Here is a 19,531-nt window from a genome sequence, read left to right as displayed (position 1 = left end):
TTTACTTGCCGGCCCACCTGACAACAATGCAGAGATGCAATGGAGAACAGGGGGAACCCAGACGTGCATTTTGCAACTGGCTCCAAGTGCCGCTCGGTGCTGGGGGCTTGGACTGGGGGGCGTCATTGCCCCAGGTTTGTGCTGCTGAGGGTCCCTCCTCAGGAGGCACCAGCTCGAGCTGCTCTGTGCTGGGCCTTGGTAAATCATTTATTTCAGAAGAATTTCTGGAATCCATGCCTGAGTCTCTGCTACAGGAAACCTGGGGAAAAGGAACTTCCCTAACGCTGAGGAGGGTAACAGTGTGTTTGCACTGCAAGTTTTGCCAAGAAGAGATAAGCGATGGTTATGCAATACACCGTAAGAGAGCACTCTAAGCTACCTGATACCTTCAAAATTGCTTCCTCTGCAGCCAGCTTCTAAGATGGAAACAAACACTGTTACCACAACTGTGAAGAAAAAAATGCAGCAGCAACAGTGATAGAGACCTGAGGGTTTGCTTGTCCCTCTAAACCTTTCTCTGGCTTTTAAAACTCCTCCTTTGGGAGCATATTTCCTCTGCTGTTTGAGAAGGATCCCTTTACAGAGCGCTGAACAATGGGTTTGGAAGAGTTTTGATTGATAATAGCTTACACATGGCGCTACAGAAAAGGGGTCTATTTTAAGCATCATTCTTCTCCGAGAAGGGATTTTAAAGAGGCACCATGTGCTCCCAGATCACCGAGCCCATCTCTAGAGCTGCTCTCTGGCTGGGGATGGAACGCACTGGTCTAAAATCATTATTCCTCATGAACATCCAGAGACTGGTGAAGTACATTTTATTTCCTGTACTTGGGCGGTTTCGAGAATACAGCAGGACCAGTGTGCAACACACAGTTCTGGAGAGGATTCCTAGAAAACGTTTATGAACTGCTGTCAGGCATATGGATCCACAGCAATAGATATATTTCTTCCACATAAACCCAGAGAAAGCAAAAAACACTTGGCTCAAGCCTATTCTCCTCGCCAGCGTTGGAGTTTTTAAAACTTATTTATAACACATTATTACGAGGAGATGAGTTTTAGGTAAAGGCACATTTTAGAAATGTATTTCACCAAATATCTGGGAGAAGAAAGTAAATGAAAGCTTTTTATTAAGATGAGTCTTCAGCTCTTTCTCCCTTTTCATCAAGATCTAATCCCCAAACATAATGTAAAGGTATCACACTGACACATTTTGGTTTTCAGATAAGAAGGTTCATGTTTCTAACCACAATCAAGGACTCCAGGAATCATTCTTTCAGCAAGTATTAGGCAGGAAGGACATAGTGACCTTGCCACATTTCAACCTGCAGCGAGAGCTGTCTGCCAACTTACATTTTGCCCATGATTTCTGCAATGACACAGCATTTCCTTTTCTAAACAGTTGCATTGCTTTATGAAACTGTTTCTAATATTATTCACACAGAAGGAAGAAATAATCCCTTTCAACTTTAGTGATTACAAAAAATCTCCAAGATCAAAGTCAGATTATCCTTACTAAATTTTGTGAGAAAAGTATTAGTTTGTAGCCATTTATAAACACTTTTGTAAATGTCTACAGCTATAAGTCACTTGGAACAAAACAAAAAAGCAGATTTTTTAAAATTAATTTTCTCTGAATTAAATATGTTTTCTATAAATAAATTATCACCATTGCTCAGGTATAAAACCATTTAGTTCATGGTAACAAGGCCACTAGCAATTATCTGCCATTTGTGACAGGTCACTCAATAAAGCAGATGATTGTGCTTCTGTTTTCTGGGCATCTACAGCTTCGTGTAAGAGAAGCAACATAAAGAACTTCAAAGCGGCTGGTATGGGAAGAGAACAATGAACCAATTTCCCTTTAACTGGCTTCTTAATTTTCACACACTGATCAGCAGAGATAAGCCTACAGAGATAAACTTGAAAATAATATCCAAAATAATATTCCCCTATAATAAGTGTATGCTGGTAAGTGAGAAAGTGCTATGGGAAAGCTAAGTCATCTGCGTTACTTATGCCATGAGGCTTTTGACATTGTGACCATCAAACATCAAAGGTTCATAAGATGATTCTTCACTGTGGTGGAAAAGGACAGTGGTTATCGAACCAGCAAACTACGTTACTTATTTTTGGTTAAGCTGCTTCAGTGCTTGCATACCTTTTCCTAGCATCAGCATGAATTAACTACAGGCTCACTCCAGAAACACACAAGGCTAAAGTTATCTCTCAGGTACAGCAAAGCTTATTTTGGTCTAAATTAAAACCACCTGCATTTTAATACAAAGTAATGAAAGAGTCATGTGCACATCCATTCATCCAGAGTTCGATATTTTTGAAATCTGAAGTCAAAGACAGTGATTGGTGCCCTCTGCCTGATTCAAATAGATGTTTTATTATGGAAATGAGCTTCATTCAGCTCCTAAGGCAAGCAAATGAACAAAAGAAGTTAGCATTGGACAGTTCACGATGTTGGCATCATCACCTCTAGAACTATGGACAATCACGCCCCTCCGTCTGAAGTGACAGGTGACTGTGCAGGATCCATAGCAACTGCTTGTACTGGGAACAACAAAAACATTAGTTTAGGGAAAAGCCTTGGCAGAAAGATAGACTTCAGCTTTGCATCATCGTCCTGTGCTATTCATCATGACATTACAAAGGGCAAATACCACGGTGCCTCGCTGCCAGGTCATACATTTCCGAGGTATTTTCCAGTGTGCCCTTCTGAGCAAGAACACAAGTACCATCTTTTACACACGTGGCACAAAGACATTTTGCAGAGTCAGGGAATATTAAAGGGCCCACCCACAAACTCCTCTTCCCCAATACTTCCAACTCCAGGAATAATGCTTACTAAAAAGGGAATTCATTTCCCTGGAAGGAAACAGGAGTGAGTAAACGCTGCCCCCAGGGAGCATTTCATAGGCTGCACGATCACTCTGGTAAGTCAGGGCATGCAGACTCACAGAATGGAAACGTGATGCTAAGGAAAAACACATGCTACCCATACAGAAACAATAAAAACTTTCCAAACTGGCTTGCAAGATTCTCTTTCTCCTTCAGCCTAAGCCAACACGGTCTAATTACAGGGAGTCATTTGGGAGAATCATGCAAAAAATAGTCCGTTCCTTGCTTCTGCTGCCTCACCACACGAAGAGCAGGGAGTAGAGACACGGCACGGCTGTTCTGACCTACTTACCACAAACCAAACTGGCAGAGGTCAGAAGAGAGTGTGGGTCTGGCATAGCTTGAAACTTCCCATCTCAAACCCCAGGACTGCGACTGGCAGAGAGCTTCAAACTAGCACTTCCACCCAGGGTTTCTCGGCAACATCCTCCCCACGAGCATCTTAAATGGGTAATGCTAAAATAAGCGGCCAGAAAAAAACTCTGTCTGTCTTGTAGAAATAAAGAAAAAAATAAAGGAGCTTTTTTTTTTTTTTTTTTAAAGGAATAAATATAAGACAGTAAGATGGCTTTTGAAGAGAGAGACACCAAAGAGATTTACCAACTGCAAGTTCAATTGTAATTAAACCAGTGACACAAGGACCTCCATATAGGTACATTCACTTATTCAGGCAGGCAGGAGCACAGCCCTACAGTCATCAAGGTACCCCCTCACATTAACTGGTAATAACATTCTTAATAATTTGATCCCAGTTACCTTAAGCCATCCCAAATAAACCATTTTTCAGTTTGGAGCCTGCCTCTTTCAGTCAAATCTCTGGAAGCGGTACCAAATTCCAGGTAACAGGCAAGCTGAGGGTTAGGAATTTATTTTTTAAAATTCCCTATATTGCTTCAGAATCCTTGTTAATTCCTCCAGCCTTCCACAGATCTAAGTGTATATGCACATGCGAGCAGAAGTGAACTATACAGGTTTTATTCTAGGGCAGGGACTAAACTGCTCAAGATTTTCTGTTTGCTGAAAAGAAGTGATCCAGTTTTGTTGCATAGCCTACTTTTCGTAGAGTGAGAAGTAAATTCTCTGATGATTACAAAAACTGTCTAGAATAATCTAGATAAGGGAATACAAACTTGGTAATTAAATATAAAGGCACTTTTTTTTCCCCCCATATGCACATACATCAAACATTTTGAGCAGTCGTTTGCCATACAAGAACATCCTCCTGCACTCTGAGCTTCCTACCAGAAAAACTAACAGTTGGGTGCTGATGTTGCTTATACCCAAGGGACTATTATGAATTCTGGCCTTACAGAAGATGTAGTTTTAGTAAGCAGTGGGGAATTTTGTTAATAGTTATATATAAAATATATGTTGAAGGGGAATAGTGAGACACTGTCAATGTTCCCCATGCTTTCAAATTCTGCTGGGCTGGGAGGATTAGAAATTACTTTCCCTTCCTAAATAGTACTGAAGAAAGCACACAGGGTAAACTACTTATAGTATTTTAAAATCTCCCTTAACCAGAAAAGGCGGAAAGGTTTAAGCCTCAGGAGACAGCAGCTGGCAGAACTGCCATTAGGTGGCTCTGTCTTACCAAGTGCAGTCTGGACAAGCACGCCACCACCTCCTTAAAGCTGGAATATTTATGAAAAGGAAAAGAGAATCTCAAACGCCAGCGCACAGATGACAAGATCTAAGGGCCTTTCTTGTTTTCACAGGCAGGACTGGTCAGCTAGCTCGTGCATCATCTCCACCTGCAAACACGAGCAAGCACAGTTATCGGCTCCTGTGATTGTCACCGTGCCTCATGTGGATCCTAGACCCCATTTCCATGTGAAGGGGGAGCAGTCTCGGCAGCACTGGAAGATACACACTCCTGGTCTTCAACGTCACAGAGAAAAGCGACAAATAATGAGCCTTTAATGAGCCTTTAATTAGCGTACAAGGAGGACTGATCACGTACAGAGGCAGAGTGTATTAACAAACGACGTCTCAGACTTCCACAAGAGCTCATGACTGCTGCAGCAAATGCTATCTGAGCAAAGAACGCAATGGCCTCTGAGCAGGCTGCACTCCTTTGGGAGCCTGGTCTAGTTTTTAATCACTCTGGCTATTTTGTCTCTTCTCTAAGAGGCACAGCTGTTAATCAGAGAGCTACACAAAGCAGGAACTAATTCCTACTTTCTAGTGTTTTGGAAACAGTTAATGAGGAGTCTGGGTCAGAGCTTATAAATAGGGTGAAGCTTTAAGGTAAGCTAACAAATACAGGAGACGGCTTGCAAGAGAGCAAGAGCTGTGTTTCTTCTGTTTTGGCAAGTAGTACAGCAGACAACTGGATTGCTGAACCAAAATTCTCTGCGTGATGTGCTGTAATTCAAGCTCTGCCTCTTCTCGTCAATGTTCAGCACATGCCTTTCCCCCCAGCCTCATCTCGACTGCCAGGAAGGTCAGACTTTGGCCCTCTGCATATCCCACTGGACCGCTAAATAGTCAAGAGAATTATAATGTAGAAAAATAAGCCGCTGATAATCAAGTCTTAAATCAGTATTAGAACAGGAAGCTTTAGTCTGGTATATAGGTCAGGGAAGTATTTGAAGCACAGACATCAGGATTCGTGGAGAGAAAAGCAGCAGAGAGCTGCTGCAAGCGGCCAGGCTGTCCCCCTGTAACACCATAGAGGATATTGCACTGCTCCACCCCATGCTAGGGCAGACTGGATCTGGTTTCACACAAAACCAGGCTTTGGACTGTGCTCAGCGAGGGAAGGCATCGCTCCTGCCCTGTGACAAAGCAACATGCACAGTAAAGGTCAAGAACCTGTTCTGAGTACTTCTCAAGAAAACTTATCAACCTAAGAAACTGAGGCTCAACTTGAGAAAAGGAATATAAAACTGGAACGATAACATCTGTGACAGGCACTCTGGTCATAATTCTCACAAAAAAAAAAAAAAACAAAACTCAAAACAACCGAAACCAAAAACCCCCAAACAAAAGTTCCTAGAAATCCTCAAAACTTAAAAAGCATAACGAAAACCCATGGTACTTCTACAGAGTATTTGGTAGGACTGGCGCTAGCACACTCAGCAGTGCCTTACACGATAGAGTACCCAGGCTCCTCTGTGAACCACGGCCTATCCTGAAGCACCAAAAGGAGTCATTTATATGACTGAATATGTTTTGTGTTTTCACTAAGTCGCTGAAAAGCCCTGGGTACTCACGCCTTTACAAAAACAGAACCATCCCTTGAAACCTTAGGCTTCTGTACCGTACCCTCATGACGAATACACCAAGGGGTCAGCCCATGATACACATGGTTAAACCCCGGTTGTGAGCTGGTGAAACCGTCATAGAGCCACAAATAGGAAGCAATGGAGTACACATAGTGAACAGTTGTTGTTTAGGAATTTCATTATACCTGAGAACTAAGCATGAAGAAGGTAAACGAAATGGAAACAATACTTCAAACACCAGGATTATTTTGCCAGCATGTCATGTGTTTATATAGGCCCTGTGACCCTTCTGAGGTGTTTATGCCTTATGCCACATGGGGAATTCCCTTTTATTTACCATAAGGATACCCATATACACACAGCTCACAGTGCATGGGTTCAGAATTCAGACAGATTCACCCCAGTACGACATTCACCATGCAGCAGCTCCCGCACTGTCTCAAGAAATTCCATACCCACGGCAAAACAAAATGAGAAGCGTTTCAAATCCATCTGTCTTCTCAAGGTCAATACTCCTGTATTACCAAAGTGACTTTTCTTCCACATTTCGTTGGTGTTGCTCTTGTCTGCATTGGTGGAAATCACGATTAAGAATACTAGGAAGAAGGCACTGAGAATAATGGGATGGAAATTATAAAAAAGCTATATAAACAAGTAGTAATAAACATGCTACATTTAAATCCCCTCAAAAGAGTGTTGCCTATTTAGCATCTTCAACCTGCATTTAGGGCCAGGCATTCAAATATGCAATAAAAATATAATCCTTCCAGCCAGTTTCTAGCGTTTTCCAGTTTCTATGGCTGCCCCACAGGTACCGCCGTAGCAGCCCTGTACCTGCCCCATAACCGCTCCAGACATGCCACTTAAGAGCCCCTAGAACAGCCCCATAAGCGCCACACAGGTAACGCCACAGCCGCCCCAACGCGCCCCACAGCCACCGCTGCAGGACCCACGGAGCCCCCGGCCCCACACCCGCCCCGCAGCCCCCGGTGCCGGTGAAGACACGTCCTGGCTGCGGCCGAGGGAGCTGCCGCTTTTCCGCGCCCCCCCCGCCCCATCCCCTTCGATCCCGTTGCTGCCGCTGCCTGAGCAGCAGGCACCGCCGAAGGAGCCGCCGCTTTTCCGCCCAGCCCCAACTCGCCTCGCCCCTCCCCTCAATCGCCGCTGCTACCGCATGAACCGCCGCCACGCCACGCCACGCCACGCCACGCCACGCCACGCCACGCCACGCCACGCCACGCCACGCCACGCCACGCCACGCCACGCCACGCCACGCCACGCCACGCCACGCCCCCTCCTCCGCCATCTTGTCTTCTCCTCCTCCTCTTCTCCGTCCGGATTCTATACCGAGGGAGGGAGGAGGCGCCTGCTGATTGGCTGCCAGCACCGGGTGCGGAAGCCGCCCATTGGCTAATCTCCGCGCGGGTTTCTCCGATGGGGGAGAAACGCGCTGATTGGTCACCGCGTCGCTGAGGGGAGGAAAGCGCTGACGTTCGCCCGCAGCAACGAGACGCTGATTGGCCAGCGCGACTGAGGCGGGCGGCTTGCCCATTGGTCGGAGGGCGGGCGGAGGGCGGGACAACGAGGTGATAAAGGGGGTGGTGCGGGTCCAGGCAGTTGGCGGCAACAGGGGCTCTGCGCGATTGCGGGTTCCCCTCTCTGTACACGGCCACCTTCGGTCCAGTGTGATGAGTTGGTTGGGTCTCAGACTGCTGAGTTGGTTAAAACTGGCGTATCTCCTGTCCTGTGCCCAAGTTTCTGTAATCTAGTTCACCCAAGGACGCACCAAGGATTATTATCTTTGCAAGGTGCCAGTAAAGTCCTGTTTCTCATACAATAATTTACACAGAGCTAAGCAAGGCTAGGCAATAGTGATGTGGGTTAAGGGTTAGCTCTGTAAATGTTAACTCTCTAGTTCTTTAAGTGTTAATTAGTTAATTGTTAATTCTCTGTATCATTCCCCCGTAAACAGATTTTTAATGTTACTGCAAAAGTCAGGCTCCCGGTGTTTGTCCCCCGCACTGCTGAGCTCCTTTGGGGCAGCCGACAACCATATGGCTGGTGCGCCGGCAGAAACGGCACCTTCTGGGCTGCGACGGGAGCTTGCGTTCTTCGGTGTGGTGACCCCGCTCACTGCAGCTGTCGCATTTGTCCTCCCTTTTGGGTTTCTTCTTGCTGAGGTAGTAAGTGCTGCCCGGGCCGGTCACCCAGAAGGATCAAAAGGACACACAGCTCCAGCAGCATCGTCAGCCGTTTCCCAGGACAGGGGTCCTCCTCCTCCTCCACACCCTCTGGAGCTCCTAGAACAGGGCTGGCAGGCAAAATCCAGAGGGAGGCTGTTTCACTGCAGACTCCAGGATCAGCAGGGTTTGAGCAGCCAGGGAAGAGAATGAGAGGCTGTCGTCGTTTGCCTGGTCTTGAAGGGCTGGGACGGAAAGGAACAGAGCCGAGGTCAGAGCCCAGTTCTGTGGTGACGTCTGGAGCATCTCTGGCCAGGGTCACTCCGGCCCCCCCAGCTCTCCCCAGGGCCAGGAGGGAGGCAGGGGTGCCGGGATCAGCCCAAGGGCGCTGGCCACCGATGTCCAATGTGCCCCTGAAGTCTCTCTCTGCTCTGCCCACACTGACCCTCACCTGCGCAGGGAGCAGAGCCCTGCCGGCCTGGGGCAGGAGTTGGGGTGTTTCCTCCTTCCTGCCAGCCCCCACAGACACCCCACTGTCCTCACTGACCCTCGTAGACAACCCGGAGCTTCTCCTGGCACACGTCTGCCTGCTGGTGCCCGATGAGCCCCAGGCACACACAGCCCGTCACGCAGCCCGCTAGCCTGCCTGCCCAGAGACCCAGCTTCCTGCCACCAGCCCCGTGGGCCTGGCCATGCACCTTCCTGCCCCTGGGCAAGGCTGAGCCAGGGCAGTGCCCCGAATGGGGAGACCAAGAAGGCTGCGAGAGACCCAGCAAAGCTCCCACGGGGAGCCCATGTGCGAGCCCGGGTGCAAAAGGGCAGCAGGGATCCCCATGGGCCCCACATGGGGCAGGCAGGGCTCTGCAGCTGCCCGGCAGATTTGGCAGCTGCCGTGGGGCAGGGGGGTCCCTCGGCAGGGCTGTGGCTCACCCAGGAACACGACGGCCGCCTCACACAAGGGCTCCTGCGGGCTCTGCAGGTTCGGCAGGCTCTGGCGCAGGTAGTCCTGCACTCTGCTGCTGTGCTCCCTGAGCTGGTGAGAGCACCAGGGGACAGGGCTGGCGCAAAGCCTCCCCTGACGCCCAGGACTGGCCTCGCCTGCCTTCCCCTGCCCAGACACCCATGGTGCCCAGCACGCAGCTGGCGCCGCGGTCTGGAGGAGCCGGGGGCCGGGTGTCAGAGTCCATGAGCAGCCGTCCTGAGTGCCACCGCGCCAGCTTTATTTACCCGGAGCCATCCTCCTCCTTCGTCGGCAGCTTGCTGGATCTGCATCTTCGCAGAGGGACACGTAAACAGCTCCTTCTTCTGCTTCTTCACCCCATCCTGAATTGTGCTCTGCCAGAAAAAGGGGCACTAACACCCAGCACTGACAGCCGCTGCATGAACATTTTGATACGCAAGGGTTAGTACCAGTTCTCTCAGGAGCTCTGCTGGTGCAGAGACTGTTGGAACTTGCAGCTGTGAACAGGAGGGAGCACATGAAAGCAAGAACATCGCTTTGAGCTACAACACCAAGACTGAGCTGTGTTGTCACAGGTGAAGTGATCTGATCTGCTGGGCTGTGCATTTAGGTTTTCTGTGTAATACTGAAGTGATCTAGAGTATGCTGAGGCAGATACAGGCTTTAATAATCTGCCTAAAATGTGTTGTCTTCTTTTTTCTTCTCTTCATTGGGTTAAAAGGAAAATAATTGTTGCAAGTGTTGCAAGAATTCAGCTTATCTATGGGTCTCTTGTTTTTTTTCATGCTACCTTCATTCTACCTGATTTCACCAAATCCTACAAGGATTTTATGGCCCTCTTACAGCCCTGCTACAGCGTCAAGTGGGCACCATTAAACCAGACTCCTCCTTCACAGCTTTCTTTTCAGCACTGTTTGGATTTGCAGGGAGGAGAAAAGGACAAGAGAATAGTAGACAATGAGGTAACAATTAACTTTAGAAATACATATACTGGTCCCCCCCCCCGCAACCACATAATGTTTGGTCATCACACACAGCGCTAGAACAATTAAAATTTCAGGGCTTTTAACTACCACAGCGTTAAGCACAGCAACAGCTAAATTAGAAAGGATTTCTTTCAACGGCACTGCAACAAAATCCTGGTTTGGGGAGGCTGGGGTTTGGGTTCTTTATGAGCTGTTTGTTTTTACCTCCTCCATCTCTAAAATATCCCCTCGTCACACAGAACGGTCCGTACACCAGTGACTTGCCTCTTGAACGCTCTGTGGAGTTGGTTCCTCAGACTCTCCTGAAGGCCGTGCAGAGACTCCACATCTTCCTCGCGCGTCTTCCTCCTGGGTGTCCTCCTCCTTCTTCTCCTCCAGCATCTCCAAAGACACGGATTCCGAAAGGAGAAATTCCGAGCCTGTTTGAAAAGAACAGAAAGGCCATTTTGAAATGCAGATAGCACAACATTTACTTTTCATGTCCTTTCTCTTTCTCTCTCCCTTGTGAAACACCACAATTGAATAAGATCAGCACACAGACAGGAAGATGCTCAGTCACGTTCATTAGACGCAGCGCCAGCCACTCTCAGCCCAGGGCACGGTTACCTGCAGCCAAGGCCCCTTCCAGCTCCCCTCGGTCGCTGCTTTCTCTATCGCAGTCAGTGCCGCTGTTCAGTGGCCTGAGCCGGTAACACAGACAGCGCATCTTCCTCTGCCTCGCCTGCCCTGCGTGTGTCAGTGCGGTGCTGAGGCTTCTTCCACCAGGACACCTCCAGATTGAGAAAACGGGTACTGAACATGTTTCTGGAAGTCACCTGTTTTTCTAGGGGAGGCAAAAATGCTTTTCCCAGCAGAAGTCAGCTCCAGCCCTTCTCCTTTTATGCTGTTTTGACTCTTGTCTTCCACCCTGTGCAAACTCTGAGCTTTCCAAAGCCCAGATTCCCACACTCCAGCTCAGTCAAGACGCAGCATTAAGACTTGCTTTTGCATTCAGTTATTTCATGTTCACTCTTAAGATCTCTCAGAATCTTCTCTCTCTTCTGACTCTCCTTATTTCCATCTTTTAGAAGCTTCTCACCTCTGCTGAGGCTGCTTCTCGCAGATCAACACCTGCCAGAAGCTCCCAATGGTAAAGTTCACTGCAAGGCTTTTTCTTTCATATGCTACCAATATACACCCGGTAACCATTTCAATCTGACCCACCCAGCTTTGAGATGCACCTTTGTTTTGATGCCAAAAATGCATCTGCAGTTCACAACAGTGACACAAGGATCCTGTGGGACACAGGAAACGTTTCCATTACTAACAAAAAAAGTGTCAACGATTTACAGCCTGCAAGTGATGCGTATCACTAGTGATGTGTAAATACTTGCTCTTGCTGAGATTCACCTTCATACTTGGCCCTCCCTCCTTCCTGTGGTTCACTCTACCCATGCTCTTTTTTTTTTGCTTTCATTACATTCTTTGAGACAGACTTCTACCCATTTTCAAAAATACCAGGACAAGACAACAGAAACCCTGGCTGTGACCTTTAGGCACTATTACAATGCAAAGATAGACTGTGCGATAGAATCATTTTGGTTGAAAAACACCTCTAAGATCGTGGAGTCCAACCGTTCCCCACCCCCGGCACTGACCCGTGTCCTGAGACCCTCATCTCGGGTCTGTCCAACTCTCCAGGGATGGTGACTCCAGCACTGCCCTGGGCAGCCTGTTCCAATGCCCAACAGCCCTTTGGGGAAGAAATTGTTCCCCACATCCAACCTCAACCTCCCCTGGCGCAACTTGCGGCCGTTTCCTCTGCTCCTGGCGCTTGTTCCTGGGGAGCAGAGCCCGACCCCCCTGGCTCCAAGCTCCTTTCAGGCAGTTCAGAGATCAGAAGGTCTCCCCTCAGCTCCTGTTCTCCAGCTGAACCCCCAGGTCCCTCAGCCGCTCCCATCACACTTGTGCTCCAGCTTGGTGAGGCCAAGTCCCAGGGGGCCGGTGAGGGAACAGGTGGGACTGGGAAGGGGTGAGGGGCAAAGTCATCTGTACAATGTCCAGCCTCACAGGACTGTTCTCCTGCCTGTCCAGATGTCTCCAGGAGACCCCCTGGATCAATATTCATTATAGAATGCTGCTATCACTTCTTGTATACACTGAAAAATGATAGAAAACAACTGGGAAAGAAAAACCCCTCCTTTATGAAATCGTGTTTGAAATCTTCACCATGAAGTATCTGATGGAAAGCTCTCCCAGGAGTTGTGCGAGTGCTGAGGACTCTCTCAGCCGTTCCTCCCAGCAGAGCTGTTCCAGCCTCGATCCTCCCTGTGGCTCCTCTGGCCGCTCCCGCTGTCCCGCCAGCCCAGCCGGTTCCCGAGGGAACGCTCCAGTTTCTTCCCGGTGTCCCAGCGGCAGCGCCCCGGCCCCACAGGGACCCAGCGCGGGGCTGGGGCGGGCACAGGAACCGGCAGCAGCAGGTGAGGACGTGCATGGTGGTCCCTCTGCTCTCCTTCCCTGGGGCTGCCCTGCAGTTATTGACAGAAAGAACAACTTGGTGGTCTAAATAAAAGAGGTTGCTGTGAGCCAAGAGGAGAAAACAAAAAGGGGAGCGCAGAGAAAGGGGAGGGGAAAAGACACAGACAGGGAGAGGGAAGTGGGGGAGTAGGAGAAGAATCAGAAGTGTTTTCCCTTAGAAGCAGAAAGGAAAAAAGGAAGGAAACGTTAAGGACAGAACCCCCAGCGCCGTCCCCAGCCCCGGCTGCACAGTGGCGCCCAGAGAGCCGGTGCAGCCGCTGCCTGGGGAGGAGGCGACTCTGCAGCCTCCAGCTGTGGTGTCACCAGCTCCCATCGCCCCGGGGACACGCTGCCCTGACAAGGCTGGCGAGGCCGCCCCGCTCCAGGGACTGGCGCAGCCACTGCGCCGTCCTGAGCAGGGAGGCAGCAGCCAGTTCTCCAGCCTCTGCAGGGATGGGAACAAGAGCGGGGGCCTGGCCCCGCACCCCACCCAGAGGGAGGGCAGAGCCCTGGGGCTGACGGGCTCTCCCCACCCGCCTCCTGCTTAGCAAGGTACCAGCACCATTCCTGCACTCCCCAACACAAGCCCTGGCTCCGGAGGCACGAGGCACCTGCTGAAGTCTCTGGGCAGAAGCTCAGACTCACCTATGTGTCGGAAAGCGCCAGCTTCTTGGCCGGTGGTGGTGACATGGTGCTGCTGGGCTGCGGAGCAGCTCTGGCCGACAAGAAGGCTTTCAGCTTTGCCAGCACCAGGCTGGCAGAAGCCCTGCCACGAGGGTCCCTTCCCGGTGTCCCGGTGTTCTCCCCGCTGCCCCACGGCTCCTGGCCGGGGATGGGCTCCGGCAGCCTGGGAGAGGCGGGCAGGGGCCCGGGCTCCCAGCAGCGCTTCCGGGGAACCTGCGCTTTGGCCCCACTGGTGTGACTGAGGCCGTAAAATCCTGGAGCCGCTCTGGGCGCGGGTGGCGGCTGTGAGGAGCGCGGCTTCTTGGGCCTCGGGGCTGCGTCACTGGGAAACGCTGCAGCCACGTGTGTGGCTTTCCGGGCCAGCTTGGGTGACGGTGACCCAGAAGGCAGCTTGACACGGCCAGGCAGGCTGGAGGCAGCTTTGGAAACGGGACCCTCTGAGCTCTTCCCGGGGCTGGGGATCCTGGGGAAGGCAGAGCAGGGCACGTGTTAACTGCCAGTGTCTGAGTGACAACAAGGGGCTGGAGCTCTCCCTGCCACCCTTCCCCGAGCCAGCACACGCACGTGGGCACTGGGGCTGCCTGGGCCAAGCTCCTTCCCACACCCAGGCACGTGTCCCCAGCCCCGTCCCACGTGCTGAGCAGGGGCAGAGGGGCCGGGGACACAGGGCATGCTCACCTGAGGTAGAACAGCACATACGCCTGCTGGTTAAGGACCACCTTGATGTTACTGGGGCGGACCACGCTGTCATTCATTTGGTACCACTGCCCGTCGCTGGCCTGCGGAGGGAGAGAGAACGGGGTCGGGCTGTGTCCAGGGACGCTCCTGGCCTGACGAGCAGCAGGAACAGCGCCCGTCGGCAGAGCTCCGCTCCCCAAAATCCCCAGGTGGCCCTGGACAGGTGAGGGTTCTCTGCGAGAGCAGAACTCCACGCTTCCTGTGACGGAGCACAGCCCGTACCCCGCAGTGCTCCGCACCACGCACGTCTGCTGAGCACCCTCCTGTCTGCACGTTACACGGACCCCCGAGCGCCCGCCGGCCCCCAGCACAGAGAGGTGCCCAGAGAGCGCCTTGGGCTCACCTTCACGTAGCAGTAGTAGTGTCCTGCGTGGCTGCTGTACCCCAAGTGCACCAGCACCGCGTAGAGCCCGTACATGACCGGATCCCCGCTGGTCTGGGACATGTACGGGCGGATGTTCAGGAGCTCAGGGTAGCCCACGTCCTGCGGAGAGAGGATGTCTCAGGAGCCTGCACAGCAGGTGGCAAGAGCAGCTCAGCTGTCCTGCGAGTCCCGTCTCGCGAGGGAGGGGGAACCCGCTCTCCACAGGCAGAGCCCACGGTGAGGAAGACGCCGGGATGAGCCAAACTCCCACGGCAGCGCACAGCTGGGGAAGGGCTGCAGGACTGCGGCAGAGCTCGCACCGCGCACAGAACCACCTCCCACCTGCTCGGGGCAGCAGGACCTCGGGACAGGACACAGCCCCGCTCTGGATGGCCGAGCACCCACCTTTGTGATCTTGCCTCCAGTGAAGTCGGCAAAACGCTTCAGAGCAAGTGTGAGAACCCTGGGGGCTCGGTGGATGGTGAAGCGTTTGGTTGCCGACACTTTGTTCTTGCATCTGCACAGGGAGAGCTTGAGCTGTTCACGCTGTTCCACCACCCAGGTGCTTGCCAGCCCTGGCCAAGCCGCAAACCCCACGGAAATGACCCTGCTGAGAGCGGGTACCGCTCCAGGGCACCTGCTCACGGCCAGGTCTGCTGGCTCAGGTCCCCGTCTCAAGAGGGGGGAGATGAGGAGTGACAGGCTTCATCGCCGGCTTCACAGCCACGTACCTCACGGTTTAGCGGTGGAGCAGGTGGAGAAGCCCTCCTGTACTGCAGCTGCCCTCCTGCTTCCCACCAGCACACCCGCGGTCCTTCCCGCCCCAGCCCGCAAACTCACTTGTCACACTGGTAGGTGTTCTCTCTGCCCAGCAGGTCTGGCTTCACAAACAGCTCCAGTGCCTGCTCTACGTTTGCGGCTTGCTGCCAGGACAGAGGAGAGGTCAGGGCCAGGCACAGGAGCCAGCGCAACAACAGAAGCTGATCCCCTCTTGCCTGCACCGTGCCTGACGCTGGCAGGTTAAACAGCCTCGAGCAGCAGCGGTGCAGCTGCAGGAACATCCCTGCAGAGCAGAGCTCCCCCCACCTGACCCTGCCCCGGTATCGTGATCTCCACCGGCAGGTCCAGACAGGGGTCAAAGGTGTCCGAGACTGCTTTGCACATCAAGCACCTCACTGCAAGAAAAGAGCAGTGAGTACCCCCAGCACAGCACGGCACCACCGCCCCAGCACAGCGCAGGCAGCTGCCGTGTTCCCCCTCTGCGCGTTTGGGCTCTGGGATGGCAGCACCAGCATTCGCAGCCTGTACGTGCTGGGACAACAAGTGTTGCTGGACAGCTGGCAACGTGGGTTCCTTTGCTGGTGGCAATGAGCTGGGGACCCACAGCCAGCAGCTTCGTGACCCACAGATACCAAAAGACTGACCAGCTGCAGCTCTGCATAATTGGCACATGCTTAGTGACTTTCCCAAGTCACTGCAAGGCTCTCGGGAAACAGCAGCCCTGAGAGTCACAGGCACAGGCCCTGGCAGCCAGCACTCACCACGGGACCGCAGGGAACCACCAAAGATCTGGTGGATCAGGGTGGTGCCTTGGGTCTGGCGATCCAACCTAGAGACGGCAGCTCGGATCACACAGCGCCCGCCCCAAGAGCCACCCCCACGGGCCAGCGCTGTGTGCTCAGGATCCAAACCCAGCCCAGTCACAGGATTTGGGGACAGAACCGCAGCTGTGGTGGGGTGGAGGTGTCAGGAGAAGGCAGACAGCAGCCCAGCAGACGAGGGGACCAGCAGACAAGGGCAGTGACGGCCACCAGAGGCCCCACGTACTCGGTGCAGTCGGGCAGGCAGGCCTTCTGCATGGCATCGACGGTGAAACGGAGGAACTCGTGCGCGTCCTCTTGCCTGCCCCAGCGGATGTGCGGGGCGATCTCTGCAGGAGAGGGAGGGATAAGGCGCAGCTCGCGCTGCAGCAGGGGCAGGTCCTCCCGCCCTCCCTCGGGCAGGGACTGCGGGGTGTGAGCTCCCTTGGCCCAAACCAAACGTCAGACTCATGTCGGCCGTGGGGGAAGCCCCACAAGGCCCATGAAGGCCCTGGCAGGCTCAGTGAGTCGTCTCAGAAGAACCTCTGCCAAGACCTGCCCTGATCTCAAAGGTTCTGCTCCTGCAATAGTCTCTGCCCTCCTGCACGGCTACCGGAGGGGACGCGCGGGCAGCCATCCTTACTCTTGAGGTCTCGGACAAAGGACACTGGCTTTATCACGCTGCCGCTGTTCGCGAACACCTGCGTGACGTGGTTCTGCATGACGCACATCATGCAGAAGCCGCTTTGGTGACCTGGAGTGGGAGAGGAGAAGACAGGACGTTGAGGACAAACCCATCTTAGTCCTGGCTGTGTGCAGCACAGACAGAGCCGCTCAGCCGCAGGATGCAGAGCTCGGGAACACTGCTACGGCCAGGAGAAGTGGATGCTCCCGTATGCAGGAATGTCCTCTCCACGCAGAAACGGGCGGGCGGGAGCAGAGAAGGCACATCCCGGCAGGCGCACAGCCCCGTCAGAGCCGTGCGCAGGGTGCTGAGCGCAGCCCCGGGACAGGCGGCGCTCCCCTCCCCACTCACAGGCGCGGCTGTGCTCCTTGGATAGCAGGTAGTTGGCGAGTGGTGGCGTGTACGTGAGGCACTGCAGGGTGGCGTTGAGGAAGCAGGTGTTTTGCAGGTTGAGCAGCCCGGCGCCGATGCGCTGGACACGCTGCCACTGCATGGCCAGGCGCCCCCCAGGGAACAGCCCCTTGTGGGGCGCAGGGACGCCGTCCCCGTGGCGCCCCGGGGTCCGGTCACTGCCTGCGGGGAGAGAGGCGGGTGAGCCGTGGGCTGCGCGGCGCAGGGAGAGCCCCCAGCCCTCTGCACCCACCCTGCTTGCCCGGCTGTCCCTGCTCAGCGCCGCGGGGGTGCTCGGCGGGCTCGGTGCGGGGGCTGAGCAGCAGGTACTTGGCCCGCAGCAGCTCCGGCTGGCCGGAGAAGCCGTAGCTGGCGGGCTGGAACTCGATCTTGTGCAGCAGCACCTTCTTGGCCGAGGTGCTCAGCAGCCGGCCCAGCGCCCCGGCCTCGCCCGCGTCCCGCCGCGCGTTCAGCAGCTCCCTCGGCTTCGCCGTGCCCGCCATGGCGTGTCACCGCACGTGCCACAGCCTCAAGGTCGCGCCGCTCTCTCGTCTCTCCCTCTCCAGCACCACACGCGCTTCCCGCGCCTCCTCCTCAAGTCCCGCCCTTCGCTGCGGTTCTCGCGCTCGGCTCGGCCCACTGACTCCTCCCCTCGGCTTCGCCGTCCGCTCTGCTCCGCGTCCAGAACAGGACTGAGCTGCGCCCGCGTGTCCCGGCAACGCCAACGGCGGAGCCTGCGGGGGTTGGTTGTGACGCCATCGCGCTCTGGACACGCCCCAGAATCCCTAAATGGTCACACACTGTAGTTTCAGTGCAGGGGAACCTGGGCACAGTGGTGGATTTGGCCAACAAAAGCCTCTGCAAGTCTTACAAGGCCAAGACGCAAGGTGTGCGCTGGGGGCAGAGCAAACCTGGTGTCCCGGGACAGGCTGGGATGGGACCGGCTGAGCAGTCCTGAGGAGAAGGGCGTGGGACTTATGGTGGGTTTATGTATATTTACTAGTAGTATATTAGTATTTCGTTATTTTATTAAACTGTGTTTCTCTCAGTCCAAATTTCTCCCTTCACTTTTGATTCTCTCCCCTGTTGGGAGGGGAAGGGGTAGGGGGTGAGTGATCAGCTGCCGTGGTTGTGTTGCCAGCTCGGGTTAAACCACGACATGGTTGAAGGTCCAGAGGAACATCTGTCATGGTGGGTCAGGGGCACATGAGCTTTGTGGAGCAGCTCAGTCAGTTGGGCCTCTTCAGTGCTGAAGGGGGCACAGGGCACTGGAAAAGCAGTGACTCCTGCCTGGGGAGATGATGGGGGAGGCAAACCCTCCTGCAGTGGCGGCTGGTGGGACAGAGGCAGCAGCCACCAACACCCTCCAGGGAGCTTTGAACGGAGCATTAGGAAAAACTGAGCAGGCGGTGGTGCTGCCCTGCAGCAGGACACCCGGGGACTCTCGGAAACAGGTGTAGCTGAGGGTCTCTGCAGCAGAAGCCCATGGGACTAGTCAGGGTGACATCATCCTGTGCTTAGGAGGTCTCCAGTCCCACCTTGATCCACCTTGATGTTTCCTGGCCGGTGTCATTACCCCTGTGGTGCTTTAGGCTGTGAAGAGAATCAAAACGAGGTGACTTTCATTTTCCGTGCTGGAATGCAGGGTGGGAGATCAGAGCTGCCGGGATCCTGCTGCACAGTCCGGCCTCAGAGATTCTGTCCGGGCACTCCAGGGCTCAGGAGCAGCGGGTGCCAGTCACAGCACCACATTCTCATTTTGCCTTCCTTTGTGCCTTTTCAGAAACCTTGGGGTCCTTTGGCTAAAAGAGAAACCACCACCGTATTCTACCCCTCAGCCTCCTACCAAAACCAGGGAGAAAATATATTGATCAGGCATCACCAAAAGGCAATTCTGTCTAAGAGTTGTAATCTTTAAATATCATTTAAATATAATTTAAACAAAGGAATAGCCCTGAGAGCAAAACTGCCCCTTTAAGAACCTCATGCCAGAGGCTAACTACTGAAGAATTACACCTGCTTTGACAAGGAAGGACGTGAAAAAGCTTCAGTTTTTCTCCTAAGAACAAGGAGTTCCCTTACAGCACGGTCCTTTTTCTGCTAGTAGTGACAGTGGCACGAATTCCAAACCACGCTTGAGAGCCGCTTTATTTTTCCTTGTGTCCAAAGCCCATCCCGCTCATCCCTGGGAAGGACTCCTGCCAATCTCTGCAAAGCACATCTCTCCAACCTTGTGCCATCCACAGGTTTCTGTTCAGCCCAGGACACTTCTCCCCGTCCCTTCAGCACACGGCCAGCTCTCAGGTTTGCAGCTGCATGGAGTCAGG

The 19,531-nt window shown here is 53.3% G+C and overlaps 1 protein-coding gene and 1 long non-coding RNA gene across 3 annotated transcripts; both read right to left on the bottom strand.

Moving 5' to 3' along the window:
• Positions 1 to 2,295: 2,295 nt before the first annotated feature.
• LOC309441442 lies at positions 2,296 to 7,029 on the bottom strand. Of its 2 annotated transcripts, none has more exons than XR_014184374.1 (3): positions 6,557 to 7,029; positions 3,203 to 3,396; positions 2,296 to 2,562 (listed from the first exon to the last, which is right to left on the bottom strand). It is a non-coding gene; the product is annotated as an uncharacterized lncRNA (long non-coding RNA). The 2 variants fall into 2 exon arrangements; XR_014184375.1 differs by having other exon boundaries at positions 2,309 to 2,562; positions 3,203 to 3,351.
• Positions 7,030 to 13,408: 6,379 nt separating this feature from the next.
• On the bottom strand, positions 13,409 to 17,707 carry LOC309441309 (ubiquitin carboxyl-terminal hydrolase 36-like; the record flags this gene model as incomplete). Its single annotated transcript, XM_082055943.1, has 11 exons — positions 13,409 to 13,910; positions 14,126 to 14,226; positions 14,529 to 14,669; positions 14,955 to 15,066; positions 15,390 to 15,472; positions 15,636 to 15,724; positions 16,091 to 16,158; positions 16,377 to 16,479; positions 16,773 to 16,883; positions 17,166 to 17,387; positions 17,458 to 17,707. The coding sequence occupies 11 exons, from the start codon at positions 17,705 to 17,707 to the stop codon at positions 13,409 to 13,411; spliced, it is 1,782 nt and encodes a 593-aa protein (XP_081912069.1).
• Between the last annotated feature and the right edge of the window lie 1,824 nt (positions 17,708 to 19,531).

The sequence above is a fragment of the Streptopelia decaocto genome (genome assembly GCF_964273445.1).
Source record: "Streptopelia decaocto genome assembly, chromosome: 6".
Taxonomy (NCBI): Eukaryota; Metazoa; Chordata; class Aves; order Columbiformes; family Columbidae; genus Streptopelia; species Streptopelia decaocto.
The sequence above is the reverse complement of the archived record's forward strand: the minus strand, read 5'-3'. Positions and strand labels throughout refer to the sequence as shown.